General features: G+C 36.5%; 1 protein-coding gene across 1 annotated transcript in view; it reads right to left on the bottom strand.

Annotated features, from left to right (window-relative positions):
• Positions 1-24324, bottom strand: part of DOCK2 (dedicator of cytokinesis 2) — a 210806-nt gene that overhangs the window by 54300 nt on the left and 132182 nt on the right. The window contains exons 29-30 of the mRNA XM_064458922.1: positions 22705-22799; positions 8313-8391 (exon numbers count right to left, since the gene is read on the bottom strand). Of these exons, the coding sequence (XP_064314992.1) occupies positions 8313-8391; positions 22705-22799 (174 nt within the window). The remainder of the gene's footprint in view (positions 1-8312; positions 8392-22704; positions 22800-24324) is intronic.

Raw genomic sequence — 24324 nt, forward strand, 5'->3', positions numbered from 1 at the left:
ACCATCTTCCTAGTTCTGCATTCACAAAAGTAAGAAAACTGCTGACAGTTAAGACACGTCTGTTAGATAGAAAGGTCATTTAATGGTTGTATTTCTATATAACAAAAAAGAAAACGTTAATTCACATTTGAACTTACTTTTTTATTTCATACCTACAGCCCTGTATCTGTATGGACAGATAATATTTGGATTCATAACTGAACTACTCTCAAATATTTTCTACCTTAAAAATCCTACTGAATCAAATAAATCGCAAATCCACTCACTGGATGTTCTTCAGCATAAAATAGAAACAGGGGAACAAATACATTTTTTTCTTTAGGGAAAAGGTACTTAGACTGCTTATGGAAGCCACATTATCCCCTGATTATTCACCCTTACTTAACATCCGGGGCGGGGGGGCTACCCTTGAGGTATGCATATAATATTTCATCTTGAAACACAGAAGTTTTCAGTCACATGAAATTAGCATTTGTTTTATTAAGATGGCACAGTTACCACAAAAGGTAAGAGAGAAGTGTACTCAAAAGTCCCAGAATTGTCCTATCTACCACAAATGAAATATACTTCTCAGACATTTATTGAGAATACCATGAATGTATATATTATGTAAGTATGGACCACACAAAATTTTTATTATAATTAAACCCAAGAAACCAGTGTGACTTTCAGGAAACAGTTTTTCCAAAATATATTCTACAATTTCTAATATTTTTGTTTGTTCAGTCTCTTCTGAAGAGCCCATCTCAACTCATATGTCCTAAACCCAGAATTTACACATTATTGTGGTGCGTCTGTTCTGCTATCCTGCAAAAGCCCAGCCACAAAGGAGTGATCTGGACAGGTTGTCTGAGCCCCGCATTTGGAATCGGCAAATCCGTAAAAAATTGTTACTTGGCACAAACCAGCAAAAATGCCAACATCGCAATCTCCTTTAAAATTGTATACTGAACACATCTGAAATCACCTGCAATGGCTGTATTTCCAAAGCAAAATTGTCCTTACTAGTGGAAGCCAGTAAGGAAAAAGAGCCAGCCCTACCCCACCCCTCCCCACTTACGCACTCGCAAAAAACCCCAAACACTAAAGCCAACCCACAACTGGATACAAAAATCCTCTTAAAAACTACACAGCACGATCCTAACTAGTGAGCACCAATATGTGGCAAGTGGTGTGGATAATGGCTGGCTGATAAGACAGTTTTGCAATCAGTTAAGAGAATCCTTATGAATATTATTAAAAATAAGCATAATATTGAGAGCAAACAACAAAATTAGAGGGGAAAAGAGAAAATATAAGCAATTTACAATCACACAGATAAGACGTTTTATTGGCATAAAATGCACCAAAGAAGTGAAAGAAAAACTAAACACCACTAAGACACATATCATCATGGCCTTCAGGGAAAAGTCTAACATCAGACCTGCTTTCCTAACTTATTTTTTGTGTTTTTCTTGTATACCATCAATATATCTCCTTACACTATCTCAATATGCTCATTATGCATAACAATTCTTAAACTATTATACTTTCCATAATTGCAAATCTTCAATGACATGTTTTACACTTTGGTGAGCTTTTTCTAGTTGTAAACATAGACCATGTATCTGGAAGGAAACCTGAGAGGTCAGCTAATGCAGCTCTATATCCCAAGGCAAGATCTGTTAGCCTGCTTCAGACAGATGTCAAATCCATTCTTTGGAATCTAAGTGAGAAGTATTTCCTAGCTCTTCTAGATAATCTGTTTCAATACACAGCTGTGTTTATATCTAACATAAATGCAAGTCAATAACCTATTCCAAACACAGAGACAGGAACAGAATACAAACTGCTAAATATTGAAGGTTTTCTACCTATTCCAATAATTCCTACTGAAACTCCAGATTTCTGTGTATTAAATCTTCATATTCCAGTTTAATTTCAGTACTGAAGAACGCACATTCATGTATTATACAAGATTCTTTCCCTGTTGGTACTGTATCCATTCACAAGCTTAAGGTACCATGAATACTGTGAACCCTTGTTCATTCTTGCTTCATGGTTTATTTTTGGTCAGTCAGTTAATTAAAAATCACCCCCTCTCTGCTATAAAGTTATTTCCTCTGGAGCTAGCAATTTCATCGTATCGGCACAACAGTAAATATTCTGTAACAAATGCCTTTTAGCTAGTCCTTTCTTTATTGTTCTAAGTTTTGCTGTATTATAACATCAGAGAATACCTGCTGTATGCAATCTCTAAGCGTGGCTTATTTCCCGACGTCACTGACGTACATCTGAATCCATCCAGCAAGTAAACTCTGCATGCAAAACTCAGAAAAGACCCAGAAGAAAACACCTCCTCACCCAGCAGGCATATAATCTCAGACATTAGGTGACTATTTAATTACCTCTAAAATTAATGATTCTCAACCCAAACAGCAGCTCTGGCACTTCCTGCCTGATCACTGCAATGACAATCTCAGTGTCAAAACACTGGAATTTAAAAAAGGGCTCTCTACATAAATGGACTCAGTGAATGAAACATATTACATACTAAGGCAGAAAATGTAACAGCACATCACTGCTGTGCTGTGCACAGTTTTGGTATTCATCTCTAAGGTATGTAACAGCTTCATCATTGAACCCGTGCCTTTAAGTTTACAGGTTTTAAACCTAAAGATTGTAACTGATGTTCATCAGATATACCACATCCTTTCACAGGTTCTAAAAGATACCACTTCCTTCCTTTCTGCCTGAATCACATAATGAGTAAAATGGCAATTTGGCTTTGGAAACAAGAAAAAGGCCAGGAACTTTTTTTCCTCTATTTCAAAAGCTTCAACAGAGTAGCAAAAATCTCTTCATTGCTTTTGTCTAGATTTAAAACACCCTTTTTTAGTTGCTCAATTATTTCACAGTCTACTTGCTTTGTTTGGTTAGATTGTCTGCTGTATTTTGTCATGTAATCACACAGCCAAGTGAAAAAACCTCAGATCTACTTCACTGTGCTTTAAATTGTCTCTTTCTTTAATTTGTTTTTAAAATTAAGACTTCTCTTCACGTATTTGTTAATCATCAGATTTGAAACCACCATCCTACAAGCATGTGCTGGTTTTGGCTGGAGTAGAGTTAATTTTCTCCACAGTAGCCAGTGCGGGGCTGTGTTTTGGATTTGTGCTGGAAACAGTGTTGATAACCCAGAGATGTTTTCATCCCTGCTGAGCAGGGCTTACACAGTGCCAAGGCCTTTCCTGCCCCTCACCCCACTCCACCAGCGAGGGGCTAGGGGGGAACAAGGGGCTGGGAGGGGACACAGAGAGGACAGCTGACCCCAACTGACCCCAGGGATGTCCCACACCATTTGGTGTCACGCTCAGCATATAGAGCTGGGGGAAGGAGGAGGAAGGGGGTGATGTTGGGAGTGATGGCGTTTGCCTTCCCACGACACCGCTACGTGTGATGGAGCCCTGCTTTCCTGGAGATGGCTGAACACCTGCCTGCTGATGGGAAGGAGTGAATGAATTCCTTGTTTCACTTTGCTTGCGTGTGCGGCTTTTGCTCTTCTGATTCTCTCCCCTATCCTTCTGCGGAGGGAGTGAGCGAGTGGCTGTGTGATGCTTAGTTGTTGACTGGGGTTCAACCACAACAAAACAGTATAAATCATTCACTCGTTTACAAAGAACTTAAAGATGTAACTATTTTTTTTAATCTTCACCAATATGCACCTCTATTTCCCCATCCCAATATATTCTATTTCTATAGTTTAAATTACACTTAATCAAGAATATTAAACTAGTCGCTTCTGTTTTAGCTTCCAAATTCTTGAGACATTGTTCTCGGTGCATATGCTCAGTAACGGTCTGAACTTTACGCATCCCTTTTTCTTTCAAACCAGAAAATCAACAATACACATACCCCTAACAGAAGACTAGATTGCCTGAAGGCTGCTGCATACTAAATAACTGACCCTTGAATAAGCAATTCTTGTTTTGTTTCATTTTCCTTGAATGAAAATCCATTTGCTCCAAAGAAACTCTATGTGCAATAATTTACTTGAAGTTTTTAGATCTGTAGTAGTCACTTACGTAACACAGGCATACAGCATCGTTCAAAAGCTAGATTAAATTTAGTTCCACAACTCTTCATATCAAGTGAAACAGCTTGACATTATTTGTAAAACACATCAAACGAGCTCACTAAAATCTGTCAGATTCAGCAAGAGCAGAAGCACTTTTCAAGATCACTTTTTTTTTCCCCCTAGAATTTGAAAAAAGGGCTCAATTAAAAGAGTGGAGGTTAAGTTGTGCTCCATGGTTTGAAATTGCCTCAATTCTAGGAATCATATCCTAGATTTACTGTAATCACTACCTGGCCCACTGTTTACAGTCATAAGGGAACCTACTGCTGTGTACAGTGGCTTTTTTTCCTGCATACTCAGCTCCTCCTGTGGTACTCAGGGACCTGATCAAAATGCACCTGAGGTTAAAAATGCTGGCAGGCTGCCCTTGCTTGACAGGGCTGACTATGGAAACGCACAGGCCATGTAGCTCTTAACGAAACTGAGTTACACTACTCCAAATTTTCTCCCAGATCAAAAGAAGAAAAGCAAGGGGTTTTGTCCCAATTCATAACTTCTCTATATGCATACAAATAAAAATAGAAATATAGCTGCACAGAGAGATTCCAAACTGGTTAGAAGTTTTTAGTGCATTTCAATGATGTTGAGCTTCCATCAATTGCCAGTTTTCCCCCACTGATACTTCTGTTCCACTCTATTTTATTATAAAATAGTTTAAGTGAATCCTAAAGAAATAACATACCAGCATTTATTTTCATCTGCAGACTTATTGTATGGTTTTTGGCAATGACTACATTCTCTGTGGAATGTGAATGTATTGCTAATTTTCGTTAAAGCAAATATTTCTCTAAACCCCCAAATTTCTTTTAAATACAGACACCTCAAAGAAATCCCAAAGATTTGCTCGCCTTTGAAGGAAACTGCATCTCAAAGTTTTGCTTTAGTTTCTCATCACTATTCTGTATCCAAAAAGCATGACAATGAAGCAATGGATAAATGATAATGGAAGTAAGCTTGATTCAGAGTTTTCTTCTGCAAAGCAGCTGCTAAAACAAAAGCTGTTGTATGATATTAGGCTGTTGGTACCTTAATTGCTAAAATAAAAACATACAAGCACTGCACCAGCTGCATAAAGAATGATTGCTTGTTTATTTATTAACTAAAAATACTCCAAAACCACTGAGGAAGCCCAAATATTAAATCTAAAGAGAGTAACAGCCCCAGAGGCTGAAACTGTAAAGTGAACTATTTTATGAAGTACAGAAGCTTCTCATTTACTTTGAGTTAACCACTGTTCATGTTTGCTTACAGCCTAGATTTATTGATATAAAAATATATAGAGTCTTTCCCTTTTTTGTCATTTGCTCATTTTCTAGGGATGCAGAAAAATTTTCTTGGGCTATAGCAAATGACTTCAGTATCCATCCTGTTAGAAAACAATTCAAGTAAATGCAACCCACACAAAAAATTACACCTCCAAAACCAAACATTCCACAGCCAGAAAGGACAGGACAGAGAGATGTGGAATTATACTGCAGAGTAGGAACGTTTAAGCTATGACTTCAAAAGACAAAGTTTTTATTAGAAAAATTAGTTGAAATTATTCCTCCTTCCACCCCTTACTTTTTGTTCCTGCCCATTCTGCCTCAGTACTTTTGAACATTTTAAGAAAATTTTGTAACTTTAAGGATAATAGAGTATGTTTAGGAAAGACAAAGACTATTCTCTACCATAAAAGGCTCTAGAATAGTTAGGCAAAATTCTTGTTAGAAATTATTGGATAAAGTTGAACCTCAGAAAATCAAGAAATATATAATCATAGAATGATTTGGGTGGAAGGGACCTATAAAGATCATCTAGTTCCAACCCCCCCTGCCATGAGCAGGGACGCCTTCTACTAGACCAACTTGCTCAAAGCCCCATCCGACAGAGCTAGTTGAACAAAAATCAGGTAACAGCATGTAAGTCTACCTGTATCTAACCTGTATCTAAGTCTAACATGCATCGGCCAAACCAAGAAGGTCCACTATAGGACCTCTCAAGTTTCTCATTTCATTTAATAGCATTTTTAGTTTTATGTGCTTCTCTATATTCAAGTTTTCACAGTCTGAATAGTTGCAAGACACTGGTTTAAGGATTTTTAAAAAAAATGTAAATACGAAAAACACTAAAAGAACCTTCAAAACATTCCAACCTGTGATTCTGTGATTCTGAGATTATGATCTTCAGCTGCCAGTGAGCTGAATAGGTACAGATAATACTGGAAAATAAAATCTTAATTTTTAATTAAGAAAATTAGACAATATGCTTTGCATTATTCAGACCTTCTTTAGTCCAGTAGCAGCTTTTCTATAGGTGTATTTAGGGTACTGTCAGAAGCTTTTCAGAGCTTTTATTCATGGAAGAAAAGGTATCTCCCTGACTTGTACTTTTAAGTCTCTTGTGAAAACTACAAGGGTACTACAATTCTTTAGATGGCACTATTTATTTACTATAACATTGTTTGGCTCACTCAAAGCCTCCAGATATTTGAGAAGTCATGAATAAAAGAGCAAGCACTAATACATTCCCTTGAACTACAAGGTTCAGTGTTTAAGTACAACATCCCTGGTTGTTTGATATCATCTGGAATGCAGAATTGCCACAGGAAACTTATCTCAAATAAAAGTTCCAGATTTAGACTGCTGCTTTAATGTTTGAAAGAGGCAGTATACACCTTAATAAAATTTTGACAGATACATAGTCTTTATAGTAGTCTGCGTGGCTTTGGAAGCCTACACATACTGATGTCCACCAGTCCTACTTTATTTGCTTTTAAAAATTACTGACATGTTGTACAGTAAAAACAACCAAGTGTTATAGCAATGATAGATTACAAATTGTTAATGAATTGAAATAGCCTAAGAGACATTATATCATAAACATGTCAAGGATTTGAGAGTTTCCAGCGGGGATATTTATTATAAAGAAATTTTAAGTTTGTCAGAAGCAGCATCTTTCCTTATGATTCAAAAATCTTAATTAACATTAAACATATATATAGGTAAAGTCCCACCTTTGGAAGGTGTAAAATTTTTTATGAGATAAATGAGGAAAAAACCTACATTTCATACATGGAGGTCATTTTAACTGAGTATGAACTGAATGTTTTACTTTTATTTTTACTATTATCTTTTAAACTCTTCTGTGTAACCAGTTACGTGATGGCTGTGTAGCTATTTGTGACCAAGGTATTTTATGTTAACTACTGAGACACCAATACCTGAACAGTTTTTAACCTAGTAAGCCTGAGCATTCACACGCAGTAGAGTAGAACCACTTAAACCAGACTGCAAGCTGCAAGATTAACCATAAAATATAAGCCCCAAGAAATCAAGACGACAGAGCCCTGAACTTGCTCTGAACTTCACAGTTAGGGTTAATAAGTTATTATCTAACAGATCTGATTTTTGCATTCAGGAAGAGTTTTTGAACTTAACACATTTACCATTAAATGCAGTTAATATAGAGAGTGAAACAGAATAATTTTTCATACTATACTTCGTGTGGTTTCTATCTATAGTTTCTATCTTTCTATACCCTAATCAGGCAGCATTTAGTGATAAATTCTAATTCTAAAACTCTATTTATATTTTAATAAAAATTTAATTAATGTGAAAACTACATAAATTCTCATTTTCATCTGAAGCAAGCCAAACATGGTAAAATGCATGACCAATTAGTTAAGTTATAAAGAATGATATTGAGCAAATGAAAAAAAAAACCCAAACCCAACTTCTTTTAAAATTATTTCAGAAAGAACCACTGAAAAATAAAGGATAAATAAATAAATAAATAAAGATGGACTTATCAGGGAAGACTACAAGTTAAAAATAAAAATAAATTCTAAGTGCTAAATACTCTTAGAATCAAAGTTAAGCTCTTTCTGCCCTACATACATAGGAGTGACATTGTAAAGACTATGTGCGTTACATCAAAGATTGCCTTCCTGAATACGCTTGGCTGACTAAGAAAAAAAATTAGCTTTCCAGTTGACAGTTCTGAGAGAATCACAGTACAAAATACTGTTTGGGTGCTTTATCATAAATAATCAAAGTACAATCTTCATGTCATATCAAAGTTTGCCTAATCCTGCCAAACTCAAATCTACAGTCATTTTGATACTAATATAAAGTACCAGAAGGGGCTCTGACAGACCAGAATGATCATACCTGCACATAACCCCACGACTCAGCTAAAAAGCCTAAACACTTACTTGGACTTCAAAATTCATATTCTCCAGAAATTTCTGGTTCATTGTCTCCGCAAATTTGTTGATGGCTCTCAAGAACACCCTAAAAAAAAAACAAAAAAAAACAAAAAAAACAAACCAATGATACAGATAAATGAATGTAATGTCTTGCAACCTACTCCAGTCCTGTGTGATATGATGATATCATATCACATCACACATACAACATCATATATGTACACAGTATGTGGACACACTTAAACACAGGACACTAGAAGCAGTGAAGTTCACACATACATGAACACAGCAGATGGCATTCTGTGCAATGGCATTTAATTTATAGTCTGTTATACATAAAAAAATTTAAGCATGTCCCTGTCAAAAAGTTTCTTGATCTCCATTAAAAAATTCAGACAATAGAATTTCTTTTCCTCTGCTGCACACTGCACTGCGTTCTTGAGAAAACAGAGAGAGCAATTATTTCAAACACCATTTTACCTTCTATGTGACAAAACTGAATAATTTAAAAGAGTGTTATTGCTTCCTCCTCATGGGTTTGACAGCTAAAAGAGTTCCTTGTACTTACATTATTAGTTAGGAGCTGCCACTGCATTTCCCCAATTAAAAGATTATTATGTACAGCTTTTCGGTTTTCTCACAGGTAGTGAGGGGAGGATGACACCTCTGACCATCTTCCTCCTCAGGTTGATTATAAAAACACATTCAAAGCTGAGTTAATATACAGTTATTTCTTCCAAGAGGAAGAGGGTGAACATTATACCTCTAGCTTGAAAAGCAGCACCTATTTATGCTCATTATTAAAGCAGCAAGATTAAGTCACGTTTCTAAAGCTACTTTCTTTGCCTAACTTCCCAGCACAGTACATTTGTAAAACAAAAACCAGTTGTATCTCGAAATATTTATAACATTTATTTAAATAATTAAGTTTGATTCAATTTTCAATTTTGAAAACAAAGAATCCATTCTCCTCTGCTTCATAAGTAAAATTTTAGTTGAAATATTTCTATGGGAAACACTGTGAGGGCAACCGTACTGCAACCTGAAAGATGTGAACACAAGATAAAAACCATCCTAACTGTTCAAATACAATGACTGACTGTCAAATAGCTATTACCAATCAGGCAAAAAATCTAATAGTTACAACAGACAAGTCCACAAAACCCCCATCTTAGCATTTAGCAGCATCAGAAAAAGCAATAATTCAATAATTAGAATTATTAGCAAAAGATTAAGAGAGCACAGGATATCCATATGTTACTGTCAAAGGAATGTTGCACCCTTGTGTTGGAAACTGTGTGGTGTTCTGGTCTTCCATCTCAAAAATATAAACAAATACAAAAAGTAAAAAAGAGAGAAAGAAAACAAATAAAACAAGAAAACAAGAAAACAAATGTGACAAACACATTTAATGGATTGTGCCTGAGATCCGGTTTCTTAAATCAGGGGACACTACGTAACTGAGGAGGGATATGGTAGAATCTATAAAATCAAAAGTACTATGGAGATGAGACTGACTGTTCACTGTTTCTCATACAAGCATTGGACAGCATTGAAAAAAATCAGAATGTGCTTTCCAAATAAGCAAAGAGAGAGTTTTTATGCTTGTCTTGCTCAGACACGCAATTCATTTCTGCAGGATGCTGTGAATGCCTGAATTTTATACTGGATCGAAAACTATTAGACACATCAAAGACAAAAATGAAGGGAGGACCACTAAACATCATTGGCCACTGGAGGCTGGGAGAACACAGCAGCGTTACTTCTTCCCAGCTCTGTTGTTAAACTTTTCCCTAGGCAGCTGTTTATGAGCCACCACTAGAAACAGTCAGTGAAATGAATATTAGCCTCACCACCAAAAAAATCTGCAAGGGCTAAATTAAGTTTCTTAATGAGGGACATAAAGCAAAAGCTCAGATTTTGGCAGGCTTATGACAGGGAATCCTATTTAAGCACTAAACAATAGTACAAAGAAGCACACTGCTTCATTAGGGCAACAACTTGACTGGCTAGATTGAAACCTTTTGCTACAATTATGGTTTTCCACAAGGAAAAAATCATTTGTGAAAACCTAAAGAATATTTTCTTTTCCACATAACATTTCTCTGTAACATTGATGTGATCAGGGAAATAAAGTAATTTACATGTGGTGTTACATCTTGCTAAGTCCTTTTTTTTTAAATGTGATCAGAGGGTCACTACACTTTTAACTACTACGGTAACTGCGCCGTTGGAAGGTAACTGACTTCTAAGGGTGCTGTGTTGCTCTACTGCATCTCCCCACACATTCAGATGAGCTTCTTCTGAACAGTCTAGGACATGGTCTAGCTAGTCTTCTAACACTAGCTCAGCTAATCTTGTCATCTAAATTAGGGGTCTGATCTGTGAAATGCTGAGTGTCATCGAATCATCTCAAGTTCAAGAAACGTAATTTTGCTCAATAGTGTTCTTGCAGGCAATCACCACCCTCCTAAACAACTTCATTATAATCACAGGATTGCCCTGTATATCCACTGCAGTTTTAGCCTATGTTGGTCTGAACAGGCCATTGAACTTTCTTTACAGCCTTTTATGTGATCAATTCTTGTTCTGGAAAATGCGATTTCCTCTGCAAGCTGCCCCACGCTACCCAGAAGAAAATCAACACATTCTTCCCTAATGCTTCACTCACATGGGTACATTTATCTCTACAAAACTGCCTGATGCTTGACACAAACAGTTTAAGATTTTGCAAAAAAAAGGGGATTCTAAAAAGAATGGTCTACTTCAGAGAGCACAACAAAAAATACACAGCTAGGCAGAATCACAGACACCCACATGTTATTCTGTCTGTCAGCATCCCCATTACTCTTGCGAGTAGGAGTTTTGGGTCAAGGCCTTTTTAGCGTCATGTCTTTTCTGTAGAACCATATTGCTCTGGATTGTCCTTTGATTTACAAAGTATATTTCTTGCCAACTCACATAATCAAGTTCTTCAGCTCCAACTACTCAGAGAGTCGCATTTCCCTTCACTCAGAAAGTCTTTTGTTGGGGTAGGAGGGGGTGTCTTCCTTTTTGAGACTTTTATTTCCCAACTTCTATGTTTTTACACACTACTCCAGCACCTACGGTGAAACACTTCACCTAAATACCCTGTTTCGGCACAATCTGGTACCGTGCTGATAATTTGGCTTACATTAAAAACTGCCACACTTCTAGGTACTTTGTCTTTTAGCACAGAAATATCATGCGGGATGCAGTAAAAATAATCATAACTTAAACACACATGAAATAGATTTGCACTAATAAATTTCATAACATGGACATATTTCTTATGTGTCATATTTTACAATTTTTGTGAAGAGCTTGTGGTTTAATGCTAACCATACACAAAAAGTGCCAAGGACACCCAAGAAATACAAAGGTACTTAATGTCCAGTAAAATTTACTGATATTAAAAATATTTACAGGATTCTATATAACGTAATTATATGTAAGCTATCTTCTGTGACTACCCCTTTCATTCTCACAGATATTTTTATCTGACATACTGGGATGACGCATTTGCAGGAAGCACACAATACTGCCAGGCTGTCAAGTTCCAAATATTTTCATGCATTTGTATTTTGCCTAAAGGGTGTATCTATTTCTGTCATTGGAAGTCATTTAGGCAGTAGGTTTGAATTCTATTCCTGGCTCCTGCCAGTGCCATGCTGTCCTACCTTGATGATTTCATTTCTATATGCCTCAGTCTCCCCTTTTACCAAAAAGCAGTATTAATTAACTAGTCACAAGTACAAAGCTAAACAGGTATTTATAACACGCTTTGAGATTTTGATGAAAACAAAATAAAATATAATTTTAATTATTACTGAGAGCATATTCCTTTTTAAAGAACTAAACATTTCTCCAACAGGAGAGAGTTAAAGTCATTTGATTGGAGAAGTTAATATTCCTTAAATGCTTATCATCACATCAATTATCGGTTATAACTGACATAATGGAGAAGATACCAGAGATGGTAAAAAAGTGTGTCCCAGAGCAGCTCAGAAAAACACAGTCTGACTTCAGAAGTTATTGAGAAGAATTACTGAAGGGGATTATCTTGTCACAGTGTAATACAACTTAATTTCCCTTGCTTCTGTAACAGATCACTGGAGCTTACCTTTTCTCTGAACTTGGGGATTGCTGCTCAATTTTGCCTTGCGAGGTTAGACTGATCTAGTCTGACCAAAGGACAGGATCTTGGCTTCTCATAAAGATAATGTCGTTACCTGTTTTTTCTGTTTAATGTTCCCCTGTTGTCATATCTTCCCTTAATTTTAATCACCACACACGGCTACAAATATGTGCTTTCAGGTCTTCAATTATGATAACTTTTCTACAGTTGCTTAATATGGAATGAATCTCATCAGTTTAAATACCTGTGATCTAAAATTGTTGAAATTCCTTTACCCACAATAATTTCCACGATATTTCCTGAATTTATGGGGATTGATGCTTCTAATTTAGACTTCATACCAATCTCTTGGGCCTGAAGATTTAAGAATGATCCTCAAAGGCCAAAGTCTCTGGGCTTAATCTGGATATAAAACAACAAGGTTTTGACTTAGGACAGCAAAAGAATCACCATGGTTCAACTGCAGCTATCTCCTTTACCTTTCTAGATTTCCTGCTGCTTCCGCATTATTTTATTGTCAGAGAAATTTCTTTCAAATTTTAGCCTGAAAGCAAGCCCAATGAATAAAATCCTCTGCAACTATACTTAGTTTCAAATACTTAGATGTATGTTATAAATAAGGATAGAGCAGTACCATAAGTAACATATATAAATAATTTAAGAGAAAGCTGAAAATTTCTAAGTCATCCTAAGACAAATATTTGATTTCAAACTGATTTTACCTCAAAAAAAATAAAACAGAGGGGCAGAGATGGAGCAAAGAAACTCCATATTCATAAACAACATGTTGTTAATCAACATCGGATTTCAAGGCTATTCTTTAGAAGATGATGACACTCTATTTAACAGTAAAATAGGTCTGCACATTGTCCTTGCTTTTGAAGTGCAAATAGGTGATAAAACTAAAATATAGATCTGGAACTCCAAGTTATTTTTAGCAAACAAGCCCCTTGCAGCATAAAACAAAGAGATGATTACAGCAAAAAGAACTCAAACCAAAAGAAAACCCCAAACCCCTTAAACTGGCATTGCCTGTTCTTAGGTGGCTTTGAAGAAGCTGGCCTTTTTCTGCACCTAGTTTCAGACACAGAACATTTCTGGGTCCACAAAATTTTTTTGGGAACAGTGCCTAAATCAGGCACAGAACTGTAAGCTTTCCCAAAATCATGAACTGACACTTCCTCAAACTCTTACAACTGAATTGTTTTAAAGCAGTGGTCCAACAGCAGTGAGGTGCTCTTCAATGTCTTTTCAAGTTCACAAGACTAAAATTTGGGATTTCACTGCTTCAACTTTGAGATGAGTAATTGAGATACTGAGGTGAAGGCAGAATTAATTCACTTAGGTATTTACGAACATCAACTCAAACCCATGTTTGCTATGTCTTCTAAAGCTGTGATTACAATGATGTAATGACAGGTGGAAAAAAATAATAAAGTATAAACTTGCACTGGATAATCAGACACAGAATAATAGAGATAAGCTTTAAAATAATATTATTTCCTGTGTTGTTGTGAAAGCTCTAACCGAAAGAAACCATTACAATGGTGGAATATATGTTTTTTTAAAACCATGTCTGAAAACCAGTGAAGACATGGACAGTTATTAAAACTCATAACTTCTTCCCACAAATCCTCAGTGCTCTTCCTTCAGAGAATTTGGTCCAAAAGAATTTGGTTCAAAGCCTAGGAGATACACTGACTATTATTTTGAAGATCTTTTCTGAGTTCCAATAGACAGCCTTCCCAGCATGCCACTTATATGAAATCTTGAGTAGGGAATAGCAGACAATACTCCCACATAAATTATGTTGAATTGATAGTAGCATCCTCATAAAATGCTTTGCAGAAGATACCTGATAGGTATTGTAACATGAAGCAAGGAAGCAGAAAGGAGAAGCAGCTGAAGTCAGCTGATGCTTTTGTAGGCTTCTGACGTCTTTCCTCTTCCTTCTTGTGTGCAAAGCTAGAAAAAGGCATGTTAAATAAAGAGGAGACTAGCAAAGTGAGTCAGACCCAATCCAAAATGGTGATCATTGTCAATGAGCGAAACAGTGATCAGCAATTATAAACTAATCCTGGAATAAACAAAATTACACAGAAGAGAGACCAGACAAGCAACTAGTGTGACAGGAGAGATTTAAAATACACATTTACTATTTCAGCATGCAGAGCAGCAGGAGAAAGCCTGAAAAAGGTGAAAAAATAATAACTAAAATCTTTACAAACAACAGCAGAAATTACCTCTGAATAATGTGGCAAGCTACTGTTGATTTAGAAATGAAGGGCCATACAAGATGGAAACACTATTTAAAAACCTTCTAGTTATTTGAAACCTAGTTATTAAGAGCACAATAATGGCAACACTTAGGAAGCAATCCACTTCCATGGTAACTGGAAAAATATGGCCAGTGGTGCAAAGAAAGTAGTATAATTTATTCGTATTTCTCCCCTGTGTTAACTCAGGATCGCTGTAGAGTGAAGAATAATTTTTGTAACATTCATACTTAATTCTAAAGATAAAGGAATTGCCATTTTCCTAAATTCTTTTTCAGCATAAGGCCAGAGAGTCTATCCAAATAGCATGGTCAGAAAATAACTGCCTAAAAGTAACTGCTATCCAGCTTCCCTTGTCTCAATCATAAATTATAGAATTAATTGTCTTTATTAGTGTTATTTGCAAATTTACCTTGAATAGCTATGCCAAGCATACAAAAATAATACCTGCTATAATGTATCAAAGTTAAGTTGACAGCAGTACAAAAGCAACACGTAGAGAAAGACAAGAATGAGCAACTGCTTTGATGCTATACAACCACAGTTTCCATTTGAGATCTCTTGACTTTGCCAACAATCTCTTTGTATGTGGCTTTTCCTTCAGCATCTACCTAAAGCATGTTTTAAAGACCGCTTACCTCCCATCTAGGGATCAAAATGCATTTTCAAAACTGCATATTAGGTACACATTGATGCCAAACTCTCTTGAAAATGTCATGTTTAGCATGCTTTGAAAAACCTCATAGTTTGAAAACTATGAGTACCAAAAGCTGCCATACTGGATTCTGGTATAAGTAACTTAGTTTGAAAGGTATTTTCAATGATTTTCCTTATATTATGAGTATTCTCTCACTTGAGCCTACTCTCCTTTTTTGTGCATTCCAGCTAATTGTTTGCAGAGTAGAAACAGTCTGAATTAAAAATAATTAAAAAACCCCACATGGTGTGTTTAGTGCTAGATCAAGTCTGGGAATAAGATACAAAACTGAAACCCAGTTAGTATAGACGAATGTAATGACTTATGGTTATATCAGGATGTCATACACTAATAAAAACTCACACTGCCTTCACTTTTTAAGGAAGTTTAAATTGATATCGTTAAATTACTGCTTCATTCTTCCACTGATTTTTGTTTTTCACCTGTTGACACTAATTTACCATTATGTAATATTTGTACATATCATTTAGTCTTCATTTCTATGTATCTAAGAATGGTTCAGATACTGTGGTAAATATATTTTCATGGTTGTTTCTAGGCTTATTTCTACAAATACTTCTATTATTTCACGTCAACGAATTTAAATTGGAGAATTACATTAAACTAATGGATAACACTGTGGATAACGTTATCTCTGGGGTTTGGGTGATGGAGGGGTTGGTGGGTTTTTTGTTGGTTTAGGATTTGTTTTTTTGTTTGGTCGGTTGGTTTTGGGTCTTTTTAAGTAGCTCAGTATTTTATTCATAATCTCACCATAAAACTTTAAAGATAAAATGTAGCATTTGGGCTTTGCTTTTTCTTTCCCTGTTACATAAGCTTTCTGTCTTTGAAATCCCTCTCTATACCTCCATTATATTTTAACATAGTACATGTACTTTTGATTTTTCAGATATTCTTGTTGGAAATATTTAGCAAGTGAATACCTTTTGTCTAGAACACGTAATTTCTTTACTTTTAGAGAGGCCTAGCTTTTTTTAAAGCTAAAAATATGATCTGTAATTACAGGTAGTATGCATCTGCCTCTTGTCTAATTGCTGCTCACTTGAGCTTACTACCTCACCAACAAAACTGTATCAGTAAAGAAGAAGTTGCATTGAATCAGCAGATTATGACTTAAAAAAAAGATCATTATGCAGCAAATGCATAATACACCAGCAGGGTTATTTTGTGATGCTGTTCTTCAAAAATATGAAAATAACTGTTCATAATAATGTTAAATATGAGAAAACTGTATATATTTATTTTTCGGATAATCTCTTAAGATATGAAGTGCTGGCCAAAGTTACTCTTCAGAAAAGGCAACATAGAAAGATTGCTCAAAAGCATTCACAACACCTAATAAAAATTATGAATACTGAATTTGTATTTTCAGTCTCTTCTGCAGTGACCTATTTAAAATGGTTTGTGTGGGTATTCTCTTCTCTTTTTTTACTTATTTGCATGTATGTTCTACAGAGTGGAAAATACTACTTTGTCTTAATCCCCAAATATTTTACTAAAATTAAATAACTGAAAACATACAAAAATATTTTATAACAGGCCACACAGCAAAGAACCATAGAGATTTCTATACGCAAGTCAAAGTTGTATCTGGAAAAACAAGTTTACCTTACTGACTTTCTGAAAACATCAAACTAACAAGTTGTTTTTCTGTGTTGAGTCGTTCTCTCCACTGAAGACTTTGCTTTTAGTTCAGGAGACCTCATACTCTAGAAGCAGGAGCATCCTAGCAGTCAATACCGAGAAAGACGAGATACTGTGCAGTGGCAGTGGGAAAGGGATGCCTCACAGCATGTTTTCCCTCTGCACTTTAGATAAAAGACTAAATGACTGCAGTCAAAATGTAATAGGCAACCATCGTATACCACGACCATGATACACAATAGCCTATCTTGCTGAGCCAATGATCTGCTGCAGTCACCATGTAATTAAGTGTTTAGATTCTTGGTAAGCAGATAATTCCACAACATGGGTAACAATGAGCAACACGCAGAGTTAGTACAGAACAAGCATCTTGTAGTATTTGATGCTAGAGAGGTGCAAGTGATTGAAAAGTGGGGTTACATCAGGCACAACCAGACTCAAACATCTACAGATGGAAGAGATGTTCTCTGCTAGGCTTATAACAGACAGCAAAGCATTAAATGACTCAGTCAGCCATACCAGCCACAGCTGGAAGTGTAACTCGCCATGGAAGTAAATTTACAACCCACAGTGAAACAACTGCCTCTTCTCTTTATCTGCCTTTTTCCGTTTTCCCAGGATTAACCTTATGCCATTTGCCCTATTACAGGTACTGACTTTCGTAAGGCCTGGGAAAGACACCTAGGAAACAGAGTTACCGAGATTTAACGGAAAGAAGATACAAATCTGAGAATACTGAGACACTGTGTACCAAATACCCCAGGAAGAAAAACAATAAATAAATAAGATGTCCTTTGCCCCTAAAAGGTTCTTTATATTAACAGCAAAGTTGTGTTTCAGCAAGGACATTTTTAGTCTCAGCAAAATCCAAGGACACATCTTATTACTACACATAACTAAAGCAATGACTGAAGAGTTCAAACTGTTTGAACTTGTTATACTCCTCCATTTACACTTTTGTGCATGTGTGCATAAAAGGATATTTTAATTAGACATTTATACTTTTTGCTTAAAACACTTTTTCATGTATTAAAACTACAAAGATCTGCAACATGCCATAAGCCTATATGTAAATGTGTTCTGACCCCCTGAAAATTCAAACCCTTAAGAAAAACAACTGCATTTCTGTCAACTATGCCTAGGCCAGTCAAAAGTTGCCAGAGGAAAATGAGATCAAAGAAAGGAGTTACTTGGATACAACACATCATCCTAAATTCTGCCTTATTTATTTGTGCATAATAAACTGCACTACTGTCATCCAACCTTAGCTACACAAATTAATCTTAACTCCCAATACATCTTTGGAAAACAAGAGTTAAAATTACCTGAACTACTTGTATTTTTTTCTCTCTTATGAATAAATAAATAAATAAATGCCCCTTTTTATTCTCTGCACAACAAATAGTGAGCCAGGCAGAGTTTTAAGCAAACTGTTAAAGCATAGCTGGATAGAATAAATTTGAGTTTTCTTCTACATTTCCTGAGAGAGGAGAACCACTTCATGTTAATAATCAAAGAATTAAAGAGGATTTTTTCCCTGCTTTTGTAATTAAGATGGTATGCTTGATTTTAAAATCTCATCACAATTGTTTTAAGTTGAACAAAATATTACAGCACCAGCTGAAGTAAAGTATAACGCCTACTCTTGTGAACTGAATTTGTGTACCTTGTGGAGAATCAGATCCATTAGTGTCTGTGAATAGTAACACTACCCACTGACATCAATATCTGTATCACAGCATCAAATACTTCTAAAACATGAAAATATGACAAGCTTTCATTTTCACCAACAGATAGATGGAAGACTGGGAAGAAGTTCTAATATTTTAATTAATTTGGGGTTTTTCTCCTTTCCAACTTGAGATACTCTATGATTCTATGAAATCTAGTGGAGTACCAATACAGTCTGTAGCATCTCTCCCATAAACACTTAAGCTTTGTGCTTGAAAAAGGCACGTTTCCCTACTTTCTGCCAACTGTGTTCAGTTCCCCTTCTCTCCAAAACTATAATAAATACCATTCTTGAATAATACGCTTGAATTGTGACTACCAGATGTTCAGGTTTTCTCTTCAGAAAATGAAAAAGAAAAAGCAGCCCAACAGCCACTGAATTTGTTATGCGTTCTTGTTACTTAAAGATTGAGACTACCACTTCAAAAAGCCGTCTCCTCATAATGCACAAAGCAACATTTTGTCAAGTTTCACAGGAAAATACTATAAGCAGCTAGTTCTTCCGAAAAGACTTTTGCTATTCAAAGGTAGAGCTGTTCAGAAACATGCCTTATAGAATGGAAAACATGTTTTTCAGAAGTTGTGTTTAACAGAGCCATTCACAGATTATCTAGGAAAAACCCCCACGCCTGGAATCTGTACTCTTTTTTTCAAAAGAAAACCCTACAGTCCCTTGCTAGGTGACGAATAGGAACTTGTTCTGCCTCATTTTGCTGGCTGGCCAGGACCTAATGATACCAACAGAATCTACAGTTCCTGGCAGTCTGAGAAATGGTGAGTTACTTGGAGATGTATGTGGCACTGATTTGAAGCAATAATGAGATTTTGCTGAATTAATAATGCTGCTATAACATGTGAGCTACATAAGAACCAGGTCTTGAGGGTGTTACAAAGAGATTCATCAGCGAATAAGCAGTTATTTTTAGTATGTATAATGAAAGAAAATTGGCAACATTTCCAGCTGTTTTGCCAAATACCTGCAGTGTTAAACCTTTCAAGTTAGACTTAAAAAGGGCTGGGGAATGCTTGACACTGACAGATGTCTGAAAACACTCGGATAGACAGGTAATGAAAACATATTTTAGAAGAAGCCTAACCACTAGTTTTAGAAAATACCCTACAGTGTTATCTCACATGAGTTTTTCAGCAAATAGGATCTGACCTTGAAATGTACTGGTGAAAAACTGTTTCCTTTTATTTTTAAATACCTAAATATAATGTCAACAAGGTTCCAAAACAACTCAAATGGACACACAAGCAATGCAAGCGCTTACTAAGCCACTTTACACTGGACACCAACATAAACTGATTCTAGGTACTAATTATGATAAGATCAAGTACTTTCAAATGCTATCTGAGTAATTAACTGTTTCAAAGCCCAGAGGAACAGAAAGAAGGGAGGTGAATACTTCCCTTTAGTGGCTAACCCCCCCAGCCATTCCTTTTATTCAGCAAATCTGACTCTCTATGCAGTTCATATTGACAATAAGGTACAGGAATTTCCTGGGAGGAATTACATGCCTCTAAAGTAAAATTATGAACAGCTGAGAGTTAAGCAGACTACATGGTATTACTTAAACCAGCAAAGCATTTCCCCACAAATGCCACATACCTAGGAGTTACTGCTTTTAATAAGCTAATAGCCAACAGTCTAAGTACCATAAGTGGAATAAAGTGCACATACAAGCAGTAGCAACTAGTAAGAAGCGTCCAGTAAGCAACCTTCATTAGAACAAAGTTAATTAAATCTGCCATGTAGGATCACAAAAATAACTCAGGTATTATATCCTTATGACCTCAATGAGGATTTTACTATTTCCCAAAGTGTTCTGCCCCATCTAGCATGCCACAGAAAAGTGTTCTTCCCATCTTGCTGTTAATAGATAGGAAAAAAATGGCGGGGGGGGGGGGGGGGGGGGGGGGCGGGTAGGGGGCGAAGTAGTTCATTACACTTTTTGATTCTCAGTTCCTAATAGAATACTCCTATTCCAGTGGGACTAGTACACACAGCCTCTGCCTCCTTCAAATGGGCTTTAGTAATCACAACATGCTTCGGGAGCAAATAGCATGTTATTTGTAATAGTGATTTCAAGTAACTTTAGTTAAATCATTCCATCCTGATACAGGCAAACCTTGACTAAGTAAGTTTAGTCAATTAAGCCTACTCTCATTCTTTAGATGCTCCTACCACAGTTTCTCCTGGATGTGAATCTGTTCATGCTCCCTTCTTTCGGACAGAGGCATCTCCCTTCCCAGAGGGCGTGCACGCTCTCTCTTGCCAATTTAAAAAAAAAAATAAAATTAAAATTCCCCAGGACCTTTATAAGACGTCTTTCTCTCATTCTTTCCCCCTTTTCTATGCCAGACATCTAATATTTAGTAGAAATATCCCTGATATAATGTATGCACTGTCTGTTTGTATTTATGTTTAAGAGTAATTAGAGTGTCCTGCTAATTAGGAACAGCTTTTAACCCAAAACAGGACCAAACTTGCAGTACTAGTTAAGCTCTTCCCTTTCCTCTGCCTCTAAGTAAAACTACTCCGATTTTATGTTTCTGTACTGAAGTATATCCTACAGCAAAATTCCTCCAATGCTCACTTTCCCTGTGTCCTGGTTTTGGCTGCAATAGAGTTATTTTTCTTCCTAGCAGCTGGTATAGTGCTGTGTTTTGGATTTAGGATGAGAATAATGTCAATAACACACAGATGTCTTAATTGTTGCTGAGCAGTGCTTACACTAAGTGAAAGATTTTTCAGCTTCTCATACTGCCCTGCCAGCGAGGAAGGCTGGAGGTGCACAAGAAGCTGGAAAGGGACACAGCAATTGCATTGTGCATCACTTGTGTTGTCCTTTTCTCTCTATTAAATTGTATTTATCTCAGCCCATGAGTTGTACCTTTTTTCCGATTCTCTCTCCCATCCCACTGAGGTGCGGGGAGGGGTGAGCAAGCGGCTATGTGGTGTTTAGCTGCCTGCTGACAAGAGTCACCTCCAGAGGCTGAGGGCTTGTGCCCCTTTTCCAACCGCTTTGTCAGTGCCCGCTTCCCTAGAAAGGGATCCCAGCTGATGATAAAAGAATATACAAGTGATGCACAATGCAATTGCTCGCTAACCGCTGACCAAAGTCCAGCCAGTTCCTGAGCAGCGTCCCCACCCCCCTGGCCAACCCTTTCCCCCCCCAGTTTTGTTCAGCATGATATAATATTATACAGACTTCTGCTTAGATGCCATCTTGATCTACAGAGGCAATATACCTGAGTTTGCAGTAATCAATCATGACAAAACCCCAAATGATCTATAGTACAGCAATACATTTCCTCAATGATACAAGCTACACTAAGTAACGTCGATCCAACCTCCTCTTACGAATAGTGCGTGTGCTCAAAGATTTGGTCTTTATCATCAGACCTTTTAGCAATCCAAGCAACTGTATCATTTCAGAAAGAAAACTGTTTGATAACTCTTGCATCACAATGAACTTGCTGACATATTAATGAGGACATTCTAACCCTGTGCAGAAATTGTTCATTTAACAATACATTGTACATTCAACAGGCATTTACAGTTTGGCTTCTGTTGACTGTCAACATGGAGACCAACAATGTACCTCCACTTTACTGTTAAATACTTTTTTTTTTTCTTTCCATTGTAAGTGGCTTAAAGCACAGGCAGGTAGCTATTTAATATATTGTCAGTAAATTATTTCAGATTATGACCTTCTTGGTATTCACCAAACTGGAATGATATAATCCTCTTAGACTGTACACCAAAACTTTTTGTAAGACATGAAACGAGTTCATTTTTCACAAGTACACAGAACATGAGCGCTGATGATCCAGCCCCACTGGGTCATTTACCAGAACATTTACCTGTTCTGCACCATGCTCATTGCCATCCAGTCTGAAGGGTAAACATTCTTCCCGATGAGATCTTTGAACATTATGAATGTTTCCATCAAGAAGTCCTAGAACAACAAAATACAACAAATCTGTGACTGTGTAACACAAAGTTTAAGTGTCCCCCTGCTGTGATTAAAGAACTAAGGACAGAGTGCTCCACTTTGCTCCCAGTGAAGTCAATGGATAAATTTCTGGTGACATCAGTAAGCCCAGGGTTGGAACTGAAGCCCTGTAAAGCAGCAGTCTCAGATTCCAAATAAAAGCTAAAAGTCATTACATTGAGCTCTTAACAAAAGATAAGCCATAAATGAATGGAAAGTAAAAGTTATAGTACTTTGGAGTAAAGCTCTTAAATATTCTACTAATTAGCAAAACAGTCTCACTATGCATAAAGAATTAATAGATTTGAAAAACACAGGATTTTTTTATTTGGTCTGTTTAGTCCAAATCTAGTATTCTAAATTAAAAATTGAAGGCGCTGACAGAAAGTTTGCAAACAAAACAAACACAATTTCTTCTCCTAGAAGCATTTAGAGATCACTGTGTAATGAACTTAAAATGAACATCATAATTTCAGGTCTACTTCAGGTATAGCACACATATGCAGGTTTACCCTTGAACTTTTAAGCAAGTAACCTAGAAGTCCGTGACACTAACAAGCTGAAATCTCATCATCTATTCCCAAAACCTCACAAGCAACTCCCGCGAAGTCTGTACTCTTTCTTGTCATGTTACTTGCAGAGAACCAAGTGAATAATAGTCCTCAACAGCATTATTTGAAAACAAATCTTTGTCATCTTCGCTGACATATACTTACGGTGTGGGAAAAAATGAGAAGACGACAAACAATGCCTTTACAAACAGCAAAATTGACTATATTGATGTCTTGTCTTTTTAAATTTTGTTTCCTCTGCAGAACTGTTGAAGTAGTTTAAGGATTACTAAAACTTCTAGGACCAAGTACCCAACCTGCTTGGAAGCTGAAATTATGTTAAAATACTGTTACATTTTCAAGTAAACTAAAGCGCTTGAAGAACTGCAAAAGCTACCCAAGATTTGTTCTGTTAGCATTTCAGTTATGGCACCACTCTGACTTTAAGAAAGAAAGGAAAATGGACAAATCTTGCCAGCTGAAAATAATACCTCCATGGACAAACTGTAGATGGTGTAATCAAAACCTCTGGCAATACCAAGGCGTATTTCAGAGTTATGTCAGGAGTATAAAAGGACAGATATAGGACCACTGAAACCTTCTAGAACATAGTGACCACTGGTACACACTAGAATATATGCCAAGTATCGTTAAGTTATGCCAGAAACAACTGGCATAAAACAATGCATTACAATAATAAGGCATTTATTGCATTTAGCATACAACCTTATCTGGACCAGGAGTAGACTCAATAGTGAAAATGAAAAGTGTGCAAAGTCGGGAGGGAGGGTTCAATTAGTTGAGGGCTGGCTTTGGTGTTGTTTCCTGTTGGGGATATTTTCCTCCTCAGGACAGTATAACACAAAGATCCCATTACTTATTATTGATTATTATTGATTATTATTCTACCGGCTTGGTGCTAGGTGCAGTGACATTTA

Source organism: Phalacrocorax carbo, chromosome 8, assembly GCF_963921805.1.
Source record: "Phalacrocorax carbo chromosome 8, bPhaCar2.1, whole genome shotgun sequence".
Classification (NCBI taxonomy): domain Eukaryota; kingdom Metazoa; phylum Chordata; class Aves; order Suliformes; family Phalacrocoracidae; genus Phalacrocorax; species Phalacrocorax carbo.